Below are 18,368 nucleotides of genomic sequence, written 5' to 3'. Positions count from 1 at the left end.
CTAATGTTTGAATGGGGAGCGGGTCTCCATCCCCTCCAAATCAGGAAGAAATCTTGCCGGCAAGCATCAACATAAGAGCTCTTTCCCAGCTGAGGAAGAGAGGAAGAGAGGGGATAGATGCCTCTCTCCCCCCAATCTGAAGAACCCTTGAAACTTCCCACCCAGCAGACTTACTAGAATGCCTGTGGAAGGATCTCATGAGGTCCTGTAATGAGTAGGCACCCCAGCAAATGAATAATGCATTGTGAGATATTATCCTAGTCAGAAAAATCTCTCGGTGCTGCAAAATCATCAGACTCAGAAATAGGTTTGAACAGCTAACCCAAATTGATGGACTGTATAACTGAAACCCCATAGTTGGCTGCCATTTTGTTATAGCTTAAATGCAAAATTTGACTGGGCAACAATGAAACTCTAACCATGCAAAGCTGCTCCATTTTAAGATGATGATCAGGGTGTTGTTTGAAATAAAGATCCATGGAACTAGCATTAATAGTGAATGTTTTCACAAATTAAGGTCTTCAAAACATACTTGCTTAACTCTAAGAACACACACACACACACATACATACATATATATATATATATATATATATATATATATAGGCAAAACATCATTAATATTTAAGTGACATTCATCAATGTGTATCATCTTTCTATATTTAGTCACATCTTAATAATTCAGCAACTTGCATCTTCAGTTAACTATCATGTTACACCAAGGTACCTTTATTACTATCTCATTTCATTAAAAAGGGACAGCATCAGTAAAATTGTTGCAAATCCTGGGTAGATTTGAAGGACAGGGCAGAATCAAATACAGAACAAGAAGTAAGGAAATTAGACAGAAATAGAGGATTTCTTTTTCTTTTTCTTTTTGTAGCTATAAGACTATCTCCATAAAATCCAACAAAGAAGTCTAAAATCTTGCACTGGACACACCACACCATTTGTATTGGGCAAAAGATGGGATACAAATTAATCATCATCATCATCATCATCATCATCATCATCATCCGGCCTGTTCTGCACTCGGTCCATGGAACTTTCTCATCCCATGGAACTGTCTCATCCCAGTTCCAGCCAAACCCCTTTCTCCATCCTGAGAGAGGCTTGGGTGTGACCACGGATGTCATCTGGCCTTCATCTGGGGTGGGTGAGCAATTCAGCCCCCCACTCCATTCTGGTTATGCTGCCCTGACATATGACTAGCCACTACTCTATCCCAGCTATACATTTGCGTGGACTGTTCTCAGAATCAAACACATTTGAATTCACAACATTTGTATATCTTTTATCATATTATTCACATTTGCAGCCACCCTTCCTATATGTGGCCCTAACAATGACCAGTGACATCATGAGCTAGTCAACTTGAAGGTAATTGAAGTCTCTCAGCTGAACCCACCTCACAGGGTTGTGAAGATAAAATGATGGGAGCTCCTGGAAAAAGGATGAAATACCAATGGAAAGGAAAAACATCTGCCAGATTGCACAGATGTGCAAGTAGGGCCTGCAGAAGGACCATTCCAGTTTTCTGATGCAATGTTCTTCATACCCATCATTTCAGTTGCTACTAGATGGGGCTTTATCCCGGGGTGAACTCCGGGATCGTCCCTGTGCATCCACATGACACACAGGGGATCCCGGGATCAGGGAGGGATCATCCCTCCCTTGCCCCAGGATATAGCCCTCCCCTTTGGCCCTGGTTTTTCCATGGTCCTGGGCTGAGCCTGAGTCCACAGAATGTGTTGACAGGTACTGCGGGTTGACCCGACTCCGCGCAATTCCTCGTGAGGAGCTGGGAACGGGGTGCAGCGCTCCTCAAGAGCACTGTGCCCATCGGGGGTAGGGTGGGGGAAGCGGGAAAAATAATTTAAATTTCAAAAAGGACTTACCTTTAGTGCATGAGCGTTCGTGCACTGCTGGTCTTTTTAAAAAAATGGCCATCGCAACGCCTCTCCTGCTGAGGTCATCGCATGTCACGTGTAGACAGAGGAGGGATCTCGCGTTAAACACAATGCAAGATCTTCCCTCCCCTGTCCCGTGATAGCACGTAGGTCTAGCTAAGGCCTAAGTTTCATACTGTAATCTGGTTTTAATTCATGCAAGCTGCCTTCAACTTAGAAGATGAGATATGTATCACATTTATTTATATTGTTCAATCAACCATTCCAATCTGGACAGAACAAAGGCAAAGTTATTTCATTCTGTGTTCTCCCTATGCTCTGCATAGTGCTTAGCCTGAAGCCGACATTCAATACATGTATCAATCAATGTGTGCTGTGTACATATATACATCAATTCTTCTCCCATATGAACATCCTGCAAGCCACCACCTCCCACGAGTTGGTGGATCCCTTCCATTCCATTCCTAAACTTGCATCGACACACGTAAATTAGCACATGCAAACTGTATACAGATATCCCAGGGTTTGATTCTGAGCCAGGCTCAGATGAACTCTTACAGTATCTTTAACAGTGTCTTTTTACCAGCTTCAGCAGGTTTGTCAACTATAGCCTCTTCTGGACAGGGATAGCTTGGCCACAGTGGTACAGGTGTTAGTAATCTCGAGACTGGATTACTGCAATGCACTTTATGTGGGGCTGCCCTTAAGGCTGCTCCGGAAGCTGGAGCTAGTGCAAAACACAACAGCTCAGCTGTTGTTGGGAACTGTCCCTTTCCAGCATGTAACGTCTTTACTGAGGGAGCTGCACTGGCTGCCTATTCCTAGGTTTAAAGCTCTGTTTAAAGCTCTAAAGAACCTGGGACCAGGATATCTGAGAGAGTGTCTTCTCCCTTACTAACCTCCCTTACTAACACAAACGTCATCATAGGGCATGCTCCTGGTGGTTCCTTGTGGACCTATGGCCTTACTGGAGTTCACCAAAAGAGCCTTCAACGGGATGGTCCCCTTTCTGTGGAACTCCCTGCCCCTGGTGGTCAGGCACTGCCAACACTGTGGTTTTTTTCTGGTGACTCCTGAAAACAGTCTTATTCCAGGAAGCATTCCTTGACTGGCATTCTGTGTTTTTTAGCATAATAATACTGTTTTATTTTTTGTATCTTTTACTGTTTTAATTCTTATGTTCACTGCTCCAGAATCTATTTCAGCTATGGAGTGGTATAGAAATGTTGTAAATAAATAAGAAATAAACAAGGATATGGGCTGGGCTTTAGCATTTTTTGTTTAAAAGAGAGAGAAAAGCTCTTTTTTAATTCTTTTCACAGTTTCTCACTTATATAGGTGTTCTAGCTGTGCCAAGTTTTTATTTATAAGATTTTATTCCTGTGCTCCAATAACAGCATAATCAACAGGGCCCTATTAGCTGAATACTGACAAAATTAATCCACAGGTTTTTAATAAGAATAAATATGATCATAAAAAATGCAAAATTCTGGGAACTTACCTTGTAAACGAAATGTAGCATTTACTTCCTGTTTAATTTTAAAAATGCAAGTGTACTTTCCCAATTGGTCTTTGTTTCTGACGTATACCCTTAAAAGGATAGTTAAAAGAATAATTGATACTACAGAACTGATTAAAAATAGGATGAAAAAAGCAAGATTAAACTACAAAACTGAAAACAATAGGATGATCATATGAATGCAACATTGCTAAAATTGTGATATTTCATACTTAGGGAAAATGACAAACTCTAGCTTATTCAAACAGATGCAGGTTCATCAGTTGATGGCTGAAATATTTAGTACGAATGGATCATCACAGATCAAATACTACAAATTGAACTTTCCTGGTATATTTACCTATTATGGGAGACATGTGGCTGCCATCAAAAATGGCAGCCCTGTGTTGAATTCTCCTCCTCATGCAGGTAAAATGTAGCAACACTTACTGTATGCTATGTCATGATGTCATACTTACATCATTCGCTGCACTGATGGGAAATATTTGACATTATGGCACAGTGTAAATGTTACTATACATTATGAATAAGAAAGCGAAAATTTGACATGGGGATGTCATTCTTGACAGTAGTCTTGCATCTTCTATAGTAATGCCCTCATTTCACTTCACTCCAAACACAATGCTTTATAGCAGTCATTTCCCACACTCTACTGAGTTATCATGTGCTGGAAAATTAAGGGGAAGGCAAGTAGATGCTCCTGTCTGTATCATCTGAAACAGTTTCTTCCTCTCTATATTTACAGCAACGCCAGGCAAATCTCAAAAGCTACTCACGTATATCGAGAGCACCATTTAGTTTCAGTTTCATTCTTGTAGATCCTGTCCTCTTGGATGGTTTTGTTACCCATTTTCCAAACAACCTCAATTTTTTCCATTTCTGTGGAAGAGGTAAGAGGCAAACTACACAGCAGTTCAAGTTCAGTTGGACTCACTACTGTGATATTTTTTGTCATTGACTTTTGGGGAGATTCCGCTGGAAAACAAATTAAAACAACAGTTATCTGATGAAAAGAAAGAAATTCAAAATATTAAATTATTACTCACACACCCTTAGTGGTGGTATTTTTCAACTCTTGACTTCAAATAAATCCAGATCAATTTTGCAAGGAGAATGTTCTTACAGCTCTGTATTTCTGAGACACTGCAGTCCTACCTAACACACGTAACCTAAAAATTCTTTCACTGAATTTACCTGCTTCCAGGTGCATACTCCCAATCTATAGACAATCAGTCACAAGTAGGTTTTACATCAAATCTCTTTGGATTTGAGCCAATCAAGATGAAGATGAGCCTGTGATGAGGAATGCTGGCTGACAGAGTACTTTGCATGCTCAAATCAAACAGCACATGTTTGACCATGAAATATTAGTTATTCTTGTCACCTGATCTACTTTGCCTATGGATGATCAAGAAATCTCTTGGAAGCCTGGGCAGTCATATTGTAATGCTCTCCTTTAGCTTGTAGTGAGCGGTGGTACACAAATTACATCTTTACCACGGCGCCAACGTCCACTCCCTCCCTTCCATTCCTGACTTAATGGGAGACACTTGGGGCAGAGGGACACTTGTGGGAGACAGGAGAGTATGAAGCCTTCCTCTCTGAGCACTCAGATTTGGGCATCACTATATGAGGATCCCGTCTATCACACATACATCCGATCTGCATGTATGAAACCAACCAGACAAACCATATGTATAGCTCCACTTTCTTTCTTTGTCCATGTAATAGGAAGCAACTGTTCTATGCAGGCATTCAACCATATGATCAAAGTGTGCGATATGGAAGCCTGTTTCAATCCATTGATCTCTTTTGCTGGAACAGGGAGAATGTCTTTTAAGTGAATCATGTCTACTCCACATTATCATCACTTCCCAATCTTAGGGGAATGACAGACGTACTTGAAATCATGGTTTTCAAATATTCAAAAATGACTGTGGCTTGTTGAAAAGAACTGCTAACATATTAACATGATTTTTTTTTTAAAAAAAAATTGCTTGAACAGTTCCCTTGCTGAACCTTTAATATTTATTGACTCAGGCCCGATCTACACCAAGCAGGATATAACACTTTAAAAACATTATGAAAACAGTATAAGTAAAGTGTCCTGGGCCTGAACAGTTGTCATAACCATTATAAACCGTTATAAGCAGTAGTGTAGATCCTGCCCCAGAAATTGAAATCCCATCGTTATCACTTATGTTTGAAAAATAAGTGTGTTTCATAGGAATATAGGAGATTGCCTTATACCGAATCAGACGCTTTATCCATCAGGCTCTGTTTTGCCCACCCTGTCTGGCAGCAGCAGTCCAGGGTTTTAGACAGGATTCCTTCCCAGCTGTATCTAGAGATGCCAAGAGTTGAACTCAGGGCTATTTGGATGCAAACCACATGTGCTACCACTGAGCTATGCCCCTTGCCTTGAAGTGTTCACTTATACGTTCTCTTATATGTTGTTTCAGAGGGACTATAAAAGCTATAATAAAGATGGAGCTGCATTTTCACATTGCAGAAGAAAACTGGAATAAATGTAATGGGCATGTTTATCATTCTCAAGTCACCTAATTCTAGAATATGCCCTATTATTGTATTGCCGGTTAAAGTACAGGTTACAGAAACAATGCAAACACCCATAAATCCTTTTGTGCAAGTGGGAACTTAAGTAATTGTATACTGTTTCTTTCACATGGGAAGAGGTGTCTGCCAGGTTGGAAATTGATGCAATTCTCTCTTACACTGGCAAGCTAAAAGTGACTTTCAACCAGGCAGAAGCCCCTACACTGATCTGGAGAATCATCTCCAGACGTACTGATGGCCACGAATTTGGATAGTTTTAAAAGGTGGGTTGGATAAATTCTTGGAGGAGAAGGCTATCCATGGCTACTAGTCCTGATGGCTATGTGCTATCTTCAGTATCAGAAGCAGTAAGCCTATGTACACCAGTTGCTGGGGAACATGGGCAGGAGGGTGCTGTTGCACAATGTTCTGTTTGTGGGTCCCTTGTTGACAGCCGGTTGGCCACTGTGTGAACAGAGTGCTGGACTAGATGGACCCTTGGCTTCATCCTCTTCTTATGTTCTCATTTTGCACTTGGGAATATGGCTGCCCTGTTGGATGTGGCCTGCTTTTGACATGGCATAAGGAGAGGCAGGGACCTCAAAAGAAGCTTTCATTTTGTCCATCCCCCCAGTATAACTCAACAGTACAATGTGATCCTTGAGTTTATCTAGGATGGCCACTTAAGAATTGCCAAAAAAGAAGAAATGGACCACCAAAGGTTCAGAACAGTGATTTGCATAACATTCATATATGCTAATTGTCACCACTGCTACTGATGTCATTGCCCCTCACTCTGGCCATTTTGCCTTTCTCCATGCTGGGGGAAGCACAAAGTCCCATGCCTCTCCCTGAATGGTGAAAGAGACTCAGCAGATGTTGGAAGCATCAGCGACTCCTCCCAGGAGTGGTCAAAATCACTCCCAGCACCTGCCAAGTCCCTGGCTGCACACAACTTAATTTGTGCTACTTAGGGTACAATCCAATGGGGTGCTTATGTGCCCACCGATTCTCTTACGCCTTGCCAATTCTGATGCACAATTTAGCCTTTCTGGAGCGATCTGAAATGAGCAGAGATACTTGTTTCAGGAAGAAGGCAGGTTGACAGAGGTCACATTCCCCCTTCCAGAAAGGAGCATTTCCACTCCTTTGGGAGATTTCCCATGGCAGCGCTAAATCTCCCTTGTGTGCAGACCGTGTCCCACTTGCGCAACGGAATTGGCAGAACTCGCCAACTGCGGAAGGGAATTGGCAGGGTGGAAAGGAATTGGGGGAGGCGTAAGTGCCTTGTTGGATTCTGTCCTCAGTTTCGATTGTGTTGTAGATTCTATTCATTTTATTTATTTTCTGATGCATGCCTGACTTTAATTTCATTATTGTTAGCCTCTTTGGATTTTTCTGTTTGACAGCAAGGCGGAATATAAGTCTTTTAATAAAACAAAATTAAGGAAATAAGATACCGTAGATACACCGGGTTAAGTTGAGCAAGCCTTCCTCATATAGTTCATTCTTTCTGTCTACGAAATACATCTGCAAGTTCTCAACGTAACAGAAAGGAGAGTGAAACTACCTTTGTGTCTGTCCTGGCAGAAAGTGGAAACTTGACAAACTGGTTTAAGAGAGATTCACCACGGAGTGACCCAGAAAGGGGAAGAAGAAAACCATGGGGCTTGGAACTAATACAAAAATAAACGTTTGCAGGAAACCGAGGTCTTGTGGGTGAGTCCACAGCTGCCTCTAAGCAGTTATGTATCCAGAAGCAGTGTTATGTACCTTAGGCAGATGTTAATATTCTCATGTCCAAAATGCAAATGTCAATATGAAAGTTGAAACTGACAAATTCAGCTCAGCTTTGAACATTAGTATTTCCCACTCCATTGGTATCCTGGCTTTCAGGTATTTAAACAAATTTTAATCAGATGCTTTGCAACTTACCTTCATATGAGCTAGAAACTTTTGTTGTTGTTGTTGTTATTATGATTATTATGATTATTATTAAAAAGCAGATTCTTTGCTGCCAAACTATGGGCCTTCCTAGACGAGGCCTTAGCGCGCCTTCTCACCCGGTTTCCCTGCTGTGCGTCCAGATGTCGCACAGGGGAATCCGGAGGCAGGCCACGCTGAGGCCTCCTTCAACGCACCATAAGCGAATGCGCTTATGGTGCGCTTTTCCCCCAGCTCCGGCCTCAGGCCGGAGCTGGGGAACGTCTAGCGACTTCCACGGCTTTTCGCGGCTCCTCGTTTACTCGTGAGGAGCCACGAAAAGCCGCGGCCCTGCCTGGCACAGCACTCATAGGAGTGCTGTGTCCATCGGCGGGGGGGGGGGGAGAAGAGAGGGGAGGGCGAAGGATGGCAGCCAAGCGGCGCTTGCCCGGGTAAGCGCCGCTCGGTTGCTTGCTCGGGCGGCGCACAGCGCAATCTCCCCCGCCCTCCCCCGGGCCACCCACCCTGCCATCCTTCGCCCCCCACCCCCGTAAAAATAACCAAAAACGGACTTACCAGTCCAACGTCTTCGGGCCGCACCCGGCCCCTTTAACAACAAAAAAAAAATGGCGGACGCCGCAGGGACGCGACGTCCCTGCGCGTCGTGTGTGTGGAAGGCTGGGGGAGGTGTGCTAACGGTAGCGCGCCTCGGCCCCGCCTCCCTGCCGGCGTAAGCCGGCAGGTCTAGCAAAGCCCCATGTTAAAGTTGAAAATGAGAGACATACCGCTTATGGTAATATTATCCTTCATGAATTTGAAGTCAGTTTTCTCCTCCGTTTGCTTAGCAGTGGGTGGATCTGCCAAAAAGAAAAAGTTAGACTGGATTTATATCCATGTAGACAGGATTCTGTAGAAGTTAATTTTGTTTTTTGTCAATTTATTTAAATAAATCTGATTTTTAAATAAATAAATAAATAAATAAAACCACATACACAGGGAAGATATATATATATATATATATATATATATATATATATATATATATACACGCACACACGCACGCCCCACAGGAAAAAAGCCAACACAAAGAAAGTACACATTTTAGAAACAACACAGGACTGTTAGTGAAAACATCAGCCTCATGTTAAAGTGTTCCTCGCAACTCTTCTGTAATGCCTACTTCAACTTACCCCATATTATGATGTCGTTATGCTATATGTTTTCCTCCACACATTGGCTTGGATCCAGGATCTGCCTTTCACAAAAGGAAAGGGATCTTCTACAAGAGGAAGGGCTCTGTTCGCAGAAGGTCCCTCCACCCAATCTTTGGGGATGTCCCTGTCCCCACCCCTACACAACAGAACCCCATTCTGTAAGGTCTCATGGCTCTCTGTGTAGCATTTTCTGGGACTTGGAGGGGCTGCTGTGGAAAAGAGGGGCGCGCACAAGGTCCACCTCTGTTAGCACAGTTGATCCAAGACCAACCCATTAGCTATATCTGATGGGGGCCAAGAAACACAATGGCCAAGTTAGCACGTAACGCCAAACCATGGTTGAGCATTATGAGCATGAGTTACTTGTACGCTTCACCACTACAGCCATGAGGAGCATAAGCATGGCATCTGAACCTTAAAGTGTCGTTAATCTTAACTATGATTCATGAAACAAGGACAGTGTCATAAACTATGGACTAAGATTGGCTTATTTCAAATAACAATAATTAAAATGAACCTTCAGATTCATTGTCACGACAAGCAGCGATTAGTATGAAATGGAAACGAAACCTTCTGAGTTCCTCACAGTCACAGTGAAAGATGAGAAGAGAGCAAGTGAATCCACTGTGGCTCATATCTGAAACTCAAAACTATGATTCACCTTTACATGTGAGCTTTCCTACTACTGCATAAAATGGTGGCAGGAAAGTTCTAGCAGATATTGTGCAGCTGAAAGTAGACTTATTATTTATAGCTCAGAGTGGCACACATGGTTTTCTCCCCTGCTATCCTCACAATAATCTTGTGAGGTAGGTCAGGCGAAAGGAGAAGGGCTCATCCAAGGTCACGTAGGACTTTGCTAGACCTGCCGGCTTATCCCGGCAGGGAGGCGGGGCGGCAGCGCGCTGACATTAGCGCGCACCGCCGCAGCTTCCAGATGCCGGACGCGCAGGGACGTCGGATCCCTGCAGCATCCGCCATTTTTTTTTAGTTTAGTTTAAAGGGGCCGCATGCGGCCCGAAGACTGCGGACTGGTAAGTCCTTTTTTTAAAACGGGGGGGGGGGGGGGGAAGGATGGCAAAGGGGGATGGCAAGGGGGGAGGGTGGGTGAGAGAGCGCCGTGCGCCGCCACCCGAGCAAGCAGGCGAGCGGCGCTTGCCCGGGCAAGGTCTGGCATGGGGCGGCATTGCCCAGGCAAGCGCCGCTCGCCTGCTTGCTCGGGTGGCGGCGCTTGCCCGGGCAATGCCGCCCCATGACAGGCCTTGCCCAGGCAAGCGCCGCTCACCTGCTTGCTCGGGCGGCGGCACGCGGCACTCTCTCACCCGCCCTCCCCCCTTGCCCTCCCCCTTGCCCTCCCCCCTTGCCATCCTTCCCCCTGCCCCTCTCTTCCCCCCCCCCCCGGGCCGATGGGCACAGCGCTCATATGAGCGCTGTGCCAGGTCCGCGGCTTTTCGTGGCTAATCGCGAGCAAGTAGCCGCAAAAAGCCGCAGACCTTCCTAGACGTTTCGCAGCTCCGGCCTGAGGCTGGGGCTGCGAAAAAGGCGCGCCATAAGCGACTTTGCTTATGGCGCGTTGGAGGAGGCCTCAGTGCAGCTTGGGCCCGGATTCCCCTGTGCGTCATCTGGACGCACAGCAGGGAAACCGGGTCTCAAGGCGCGCTAAGGCCTCGTCTAGCAAGGCCCCCAGTGAGTTTTAGGGATGAGTAGGATTTGAACCTGGGTCTATTCAACCCTGGCTCAACACTTACCACACCACACTAGCTTCAGTTTTCAGGGGCAGCCCTGTGGTCTTCATAATGTATACTTCCTCTCTCAGAAGATGAATTTCAGTTTAGCTACAGCCCTTGTCAGGCATTAGGGCCGGCATTCAATCAGTGCAGGTACAGTGGAGGGGTGGTGGCATGCTCTGTCCCCCATGGCAGGCACATTCATTGGCACACCTGTATCATGCCTACACATACATGCTTGTATGTACATCAGCACCTCTCCACCCAATCAGAAATGCTGCATGTGCATGAGTAAGCAAGTTGCAAATGTGTGAAGGAATACAAATACAGCAGTGAATGAAGCTGTATTCTTTATGGGTACAGTGGGAATAATTGGGCCATATCTCACTGGTAGAGCACCTGCTTTGTGTGCAGAAGATTCTAAGTTCAATTCCTGGTATCACCTACCTGAAACCCCGGAGAGCCATTGCTGCAAGTCATTGTTGACAATACTAGGCTGAATGGAGCCAGTATAGGCAGCTTCCTATGTCCCTATTGGCTTCACATCCAATCACATCTGAAGATTACAAACCCAGTGTTTCGAAAGTTAGAATAGGATCAGAGAGACCCAAGCTCATATCTCCACTCAGCCATGAAGCTAATTGGTGACATTGGACCTCTCAGCCAAACCCACCTGACATGGTGGTTGTGAAGAAAACACTGCAGAGGGGATCCCTTGATGCCCTCCCTATTTGGCTTGGAGGAAGCGTAGGACAGAAATGTACTTAATAATAGGAACAGAGAAAGCCGCCTTAGTTTAGAAATCCAGCTTTAGATCATTAAAAAAAATAGTATTCTGATTTTTCAGGGGACTGGTTCCTTTTAAGATTTAATTTTGCATAATATTTGGATTGCTGTTATAAAGCTCCTCCCTTCCTGTAGATGAGATAAAACGTTTGGGAGCAAGTATTGGGCGTCTTGATTTAGGAGAGGCTGGAAGGGCAATTGTTTGTTGGACACCTTGGCTAATGGTTCCGCAGGGGAAGAGACGCCCGATGGATTGTAGAATGGAGTTTAAGAACTTAAGAAGAACCCCACTGTGTCAGAGCAAAGGACCATTTAAGTACAACACTCTGTTTCATTTAGATACTTCCTGGAAGTCTGGAGGCAACAACCCTGCCCTGCTACAGGAAATCTGTACAGGAAGCCTCCAAGTTGAGAAACAAACATCTGAATTTCCCTGAAATGTAACTGAGGGCCAGGTTACACAATAAGCACAGTCAACACATGACACTTTTCTTTGGACTGTGCCACTTTGGTGAAAAGGCTTATCGAAAATGGGACCAAATGGTTTAAAAGGACAAAGTATTCCCAGAGGCCTGTAGATCCCAATAACCTCTAGGCCCTCTAGGCTTTTTCCTACACAATATTAACAGCAAAGCTACCCAGTACACTTGCCTAGACTGAAAAATGCAAGTCCATCACCAAAAAGAGGACACTGACATGCATAAAACTGGCACATTTTCATGTGTATGAACAAATGCAGATTTAGAAACAAACTTTTATATATAATTTAAAGGGCTTAACCCCAGTGGATTAGCATCTCGCCTGAACAGGGTCAAAATACCACTTTTACCAAGCTACCTTTACAACGTTTTTTCTGGTGTCTGAGGTTTCCATGCTTTACAACGACATGCGTGTTTCAACTGAGCAGTATTATAACTTTTACTGGTAGGAGTGGCTTTGAAGCCTTTTTCCCCCATCCATGCTTTCTCCTGCTCCTTTTGTTCCCTGCTCTTTCCTTGCACTGATTTTAATGGGATTTGTGGGCAGGAAACCTCCACCCCATCCACTCCCTCAGCCTTCCTCACTCATTCTCGCATGGCTGCCTAGCAAAATGGCCACTCACTGCTGCTGTTACTGAGGAAAAAGCAGGGAACAAAAGGAGGAGGAGAGAGACGTGTGGGGGGAGGTAGCTGTAGCAAGGGGGCATTTTGCGAGGGGCTGGCACCCAAGAATAGCCCCCTTCCCACATCGTTTTCCTCATCGTCCTCCTCCTCCTCCCCTGTATTATTTTGGGGGCAACTACTTTTGACTGCATATGTACTGAGCAGCAGAGCTCTGAATTGTCATTTTTATACGTTTCTTTGCACCAACGCAGGTGTGCATTCTGTAAGCCGAGTCACACACGCAAACGCACAATACCCAGAGGCAAGAGCTCACCCCTCCCACTTCAATATGCAATGTGTGGCACAAACGTGCGTCACAAAGCGGTACAGCTTTGGTCACAAGACTTTTCAATCTCCCCCAACTTCTCCCACAATTAAAATACTGTGCAAGTCTGTATGACGATGGCGTGCGATTGCATTATAAACACAGTAGGTCCTCCACTGGATTCATTAGAGTATGCCTCGGTGGAAACCATTGTATCCTGAAAAAGTACTGCCCACCACTGACTCTAGTGAAGGGGCTCTAGTGAAGATCCTTCCCTAGAAGCTGTAGGCTTGCTGTGTCACATGGTAGCCACATGGCCTCTTTTACATTGGTCAGTCCTCTATTTGAAAGCCTGCCAGAAGGCAGTCATATGACGGCCATGTGTCCTCTTTTACATTGTTCAGTCCTCTATTTGAAAGCCTGCCAGAAGACAGTGCTCTATGTTGAAGGGCTGTCAAGTTTACGTTAAACATAAAGAGCCATCAAAAGGAAGCGCTGGGCTTTGAAAATTGCCCATCAGCAGCATCTGGACAGCAGACTGAGCAAGACACACAGGTCACCTGGTCATAGTCTTCCACACTATGACAAGATGCACCATATTTCTATTGAAATTGTAATGTTAATTTCTAAATGTACATGTATACATATAAATTAGCATATGCAAATTTTAGACAAATTGCAGTCCTCTTTTGTCCTCTTTTTCGGTGATTCACAAGTGCCTACCTTATGTCCTCTTGCCACCGATGGGGGCCTCCATATTCCCTCAATATCTTTGTGAGAGCAATGAGGAAATGGGTAGAGGCAAAATATTGTGGCTCCTGATTCACATCCTTGAGGGTATGTTGTGGCCTAGGGGCCTCCAAGCCAGTGAACATCCAGGTAAAAACATCTGGTTTTTCTACATTTGTGAAGAGGCAAGGAGGACATGGTGGCAGTGTGCCAATCTCCAACTGAAATGGTGTACGGATTGCAGGATTTAGCTACGTGCTGTTCTGTACTCACTAGGGGCTGCATCACATGACACTTTTTCCTGTACAATGTTTACAGCAAAGCTACCTGGTGTATTTGACTGGACTGAAAAATGCAAGTCCATCAGTCCATGACACTTCTCCTGGTATGAGTGACAAATAGATAATATTCATAAAAGACAGAAGTCATGCGAAAAAGCATTCCTGAGCCTTATTTTTCTCTTCTGAAGAACAGGAGAACTGGAAAGGTATAAACTTCCAAAGAGTGAGATTATCTTGGCAGTGGTGGAGAACTCATGGTCCTTCAGCTGTCCTTGGACTCTGAGTCCCTTCAGCCACAGTCTGTATAGCAGTAAAGGATGCTGGGAATTGTCATCCAACAACATCTGGAGGGTCCTAGGTTCCCCAACCCTGCTGCTATAAACAATGTGCATGTGACAACTGAAAAGTAGTTATACAAAAAAAGAGGAAGAAATTGGTTGCTACCTTGGGTGGTATATTCTGCTGTACTGAATCCTGGTTTGCTGGAAATGCTCTCTGAATTTTGCTGGTTGACATTTTCTGTTGTCACAGAAGTAGCTTTAAAAAAAAGTGAAAATATTGTAGTTATAAATAGTATAGATGACATAATTGTGTTCTCTCTCTCTCTCTCACACACACACACACACACACCGCACCCACACACACCGCACCCACACACATCCACACACCAATGACCCTGTTCAGACTACACACTAGCATTTTGAGCTAAACATTATGGCTCAGTGCATCATGTGAACCATTCCTAACCATGGTGGCTACATATCCACAGTTTAAACACGCTCACTAACTATTTGCTGCAAAGGGTTAGCAGCCTAACCATGGCTCAGCATGTCATCTGAACAGACTCAGTATCATAGAGGTCCTAGATTTCCTAAGAACAGAGTGGACCCTTTATGCAGATATAGCAAGCAGATCTCCAAATGCTTTGATAATGGCCACCATCTGATCCTGTGGTAAAGTGGCGAAGTGTCAGATTGTGGAGAATGGTCTTTAACAGCTTCCTTGGGTTAAAATTAGAATCTCGTAAAACTGCAGTGACACATTGTACTCCAAATGGGTAGAACATTTGAAAGAAAATGAGGTTTAGGCTACAATCCTACACCCATCTATCTGTCAGAAAGTTGCACTGAATTCACTGGGACTTACTTCAGAGTAGTAATAGGCAAATCTACCCCAAATGAATGTTATTTAGTTGGAAAGTAATGAATTCATCTGTGTAATCTTGGATCAGAGTTCTCCTTTAATTCAAGATCTCATTCTGTGTATATGAGATCTTGCACATGTGTAATATCAAATTGCATCTTGAGAGCTATAGTTTAGAATTGTGTGATGTGTCGTCATGCTGTGTTGTCATGTGTCCTGATGTGCTATCTCCAGTATTCAAGGCAGTAAGCCTGTGTGCACCAGTTGCTGGGGAACATGGGTGGGAGGGTGCTGTTGCACCGTGTCCAGCTTTGTTGGTCCCTGGCCGACGGCTGGCTGTTTCCACGTGGCCTTTCTACACAACATTTATTCACCATTCCTCATGGTATATGGGTTTCTTCAAACATGATTGGTGTGTGGAAGAGCTCAAATGCCAACTTCTCCCAAAAGGGTTAAAGTGACATCATCCTCCTAAAAGAGAAAGGTTAAACCAACCTATTCAGCACAGCAGAGAAAGGCCATACTTTAGATGCAGACTGTGCATGCTCCAAAGCTTGCAATCTATTCTGAAATTAATAACATAGTTCAAAGACAGAGATCCAAGCTCACTACCAAGCAGAACATTACAAACACATGGGGTTTGACCAATGAACCAACTAAGTATGAAATTCAGTGGCATCACTACTTCTGAGTAGGCATTTAAAGAATTGTACGGTTAATCAACTGGCAATGCTAGAAATTAATCGAATAGCGTAAATGGCAGATGTAAATGACATAGTCTTGAGAGATTCAGAACACCTCATGGATTCTCAAAACAGAAGTCCTCAGGATATTCCTGGAGATAGCTTTTTTTCTGACAATTTAGTTACAGTGAATTTAAAAACTATTTTGTAAGAGCTAAATGCTACAAACACTAATTAATGGTTATGAGTAATATGGAAAATGCAACATTGGTGCCGTGACTCTCTATTATGGCTGGGTATGAGAAAAAAGTCTCCCCCCCCCTTATAAATCAAGACAATGATGAAAATGGAATGGAAAGAGCTATTTCTGGGCACTCCTGCATTTCCTGAGAAATGCACAAAATGAGTCAAAATATACTGATCTGATTCACACATCATGGCAGCATTTCCTGAGTTGTTTAACCAGGAACTGTGGGGGACAAGCTGATCATATGAGCCACACTCTTTGTTTCCACTTTTAATTAACAACCCAGGAACACCCCATTCCTGGGTTACTTTATGATATGCAAACCTGGACATTTTGGGTTGTTTATGGGTTAAGAAACCCATAGTTATCCCAACAATTGTCCATGGCTTGTGAATTCTACTTGTCCCTCAACACCTGGGTTAAACAACCCAGGAATCACCACTATGACACATGACCTGGGTCACTGACACATACTCACATGTTCTCAATCCCCCCAAAACAAGGCAACTTTGAGGTTTAATTCTTTCTTTATGTACAGTCCAGTACCTTCTACCGCTAATAGCACTTTGTCCAGGGAATATCTGTATGCATCACCAAAAAAAGCCCAAATTTACATAAAATTTACATATAAAAAGTATATGTATAAATGCAAGTTTAGAAATAATTACTATAATTAAAATAGATATAAAATATATTTTCAAAATATATTTGAAACTTAACATGGCAAAGACTGAATTGCTAGTTTTTCCTCCTAAACCTTCTCCTCACCTCTCATTCTCCCTTACTGTCAACGATGTCACGCTTACTCCGGTCAAGGAAGCTCGTAGTCTTGGCTTTATATTTGACTCCTCGCTCTCCTTTACTCCTCACATCGAGGCAGTAGCTAAATCCTGTCGTTTCTTCCTGTATAATATTGCCAGGATTCGACCATTTTTGTCTGTCTCTTCTGCCAAGACTCTCGTTCACGCACTGGTTATCTCTCGGTTGGACTACTGCAACCTTCTTCTCTCTGGCCTTCCTTCGTCTCACATCAGTCCGCTGGTCTCTGTCCACCACTCTGCCGCTAAGATCATCTTCTTGGCCCACCGCTCTGACCATGTCACTCCACTTCTGAAATCTCTTCATTGGCTTCCAATTCACTTCAGAATCCAATATAAACTTCTCCTACTGACCTTCAAAGCTCTTCACTGCCTAGCTCCTGCCTATCTCTCCTCTCTCATCTCACACTATCGCCCCGCTCGGGCTCTCCGCTCCTCTGATGCCATGCTTCTCGCCTGCCCAAGGACCTCCACTTCCCTTACTCGGCTTCGTCCTTTTTCTTCTGCTGCCCCTTACGCCTGGAACGCTCTTCCAGAACACTTGAGAACTACAAACTCAATCACTGCTTTTAAGACTCAGCTCAAAACTTTTCTTTTCCCTATAGCCTTCAAATATTGAGTTTGTTCTGACTTTACACTGTTGGTTTTGCCCTACCCTGTGCCTGTTTACACTTCCCTGTGCCTGTTTGCATTCTCCTTCCCTCTTTATTGTTTACTACAACTTATTAGATTGTAAGCCTATGCGGCAGGGTCTTGTTATTTACTGTGTTATCTGTACAGCACCATGTACATTGATGGTGCTATATAAATAAATAATAATAATAATAATAATATCACACCACTGCAGGGAAAACTGTGACAGGGTGGCCTCAGTGCTACTCAGTCTGATGTCCTGGTGCTAATTGTTGATGGACAACTTCTTATGGCTCTTTAACTATAAACTGGATTTGGACTGGACAGCTCTTCGAAGAAGGCATGCCTTCAAACTCAGGAGTGTCCTGTCTAAAATGGGCTGCATGGCCAGCCTATTCGCGGACCTCTGCTGGAGAGAGTCCTTGAAGAAGGGCTTCTTTAGAAGATCTTAAGAGATGGGCAAGCTTAGCAAAGAAGCTCACTGGATGATCTCAGGCTAGTCTTGATCTTTCAACCTCCCTCCTTTCTCACAGCTCCTGTGAGGGTAAAAAGAATAAGGAGAACCACATTCAGTCGAGGCTCCGTGATTCAGTCAGGACCCATCAGAACTCTAAAGGATAGCTGCTTAAGAGTTCTGACAAGTTCTGACTGAAGCCCATAGCAGATTCACCACTCCGTGAACATTGGAGCCACCAGCCTCCTCTGGCTAGATATTTACTGTCCTAAGCTCCTTGGAAAAAAAGGCTGGATAAAAATGAAAGAAAAGATAGGAGCATTAAGCTTCTGCTGAGT

The 18,368-nt window shown here is 44.0% G+C and overlaps 1 protein-coding gene across 1 annotated transcript in view; it reads right to left on the bottom strand.

Annotated features, from left to right (window-relative positions):
- The window catches only part of EMB (embigin), a 41,131-nt gene that overhangs the window by 10,584 nt on the left and 12,179 nt on the right, over nucleotides 1–18,368 (bottom strand). The window contains exons 2-5 of the mRNA XM_063128087.1: nucleotides 14,497–14,589; nucleotides 8,694–8,765; nucleotides 4,206–4,404; nucleotides 3,412–3,500 (exon numbers count right to left, since the gene is read on the bottom strand). Coding sequence (XP_062984157.1) covers nucleotides 3,412–3,500; nucleotides 4,206–4,404; nucleotides 8,694–8,765; nucleotides 14,497–14,589 — 453 coding nt within the window. The remainder of the gene's footprint in view (nucleotides 1–3,411; nucleotides 3,501–4,205; nucleotides 4,405–8,693; nucleotides 8,766–14,496; nucleotides 14,590–18,368) is intronic.

The sequence above is a fragment of the Elgaria multicarinata genome, chromosome 6, assembly GCF_023053635.1.
Source record: "Elgaria multicarinata webbii isolate HBS135686 ecotype San Diego chromosome 6, rElgMul1.1.pri, whole genome shotgun sequence".
Taxonomy (NCBI): Eukaryota; Metazoa; Chordata; class Lepidosauria; order Squamata; family Anguidae; genus Elgaria; species Elgaria multicarinata.
This window is presented reverse-complemented; position numbering and strand designations above follow the sequence as displayed.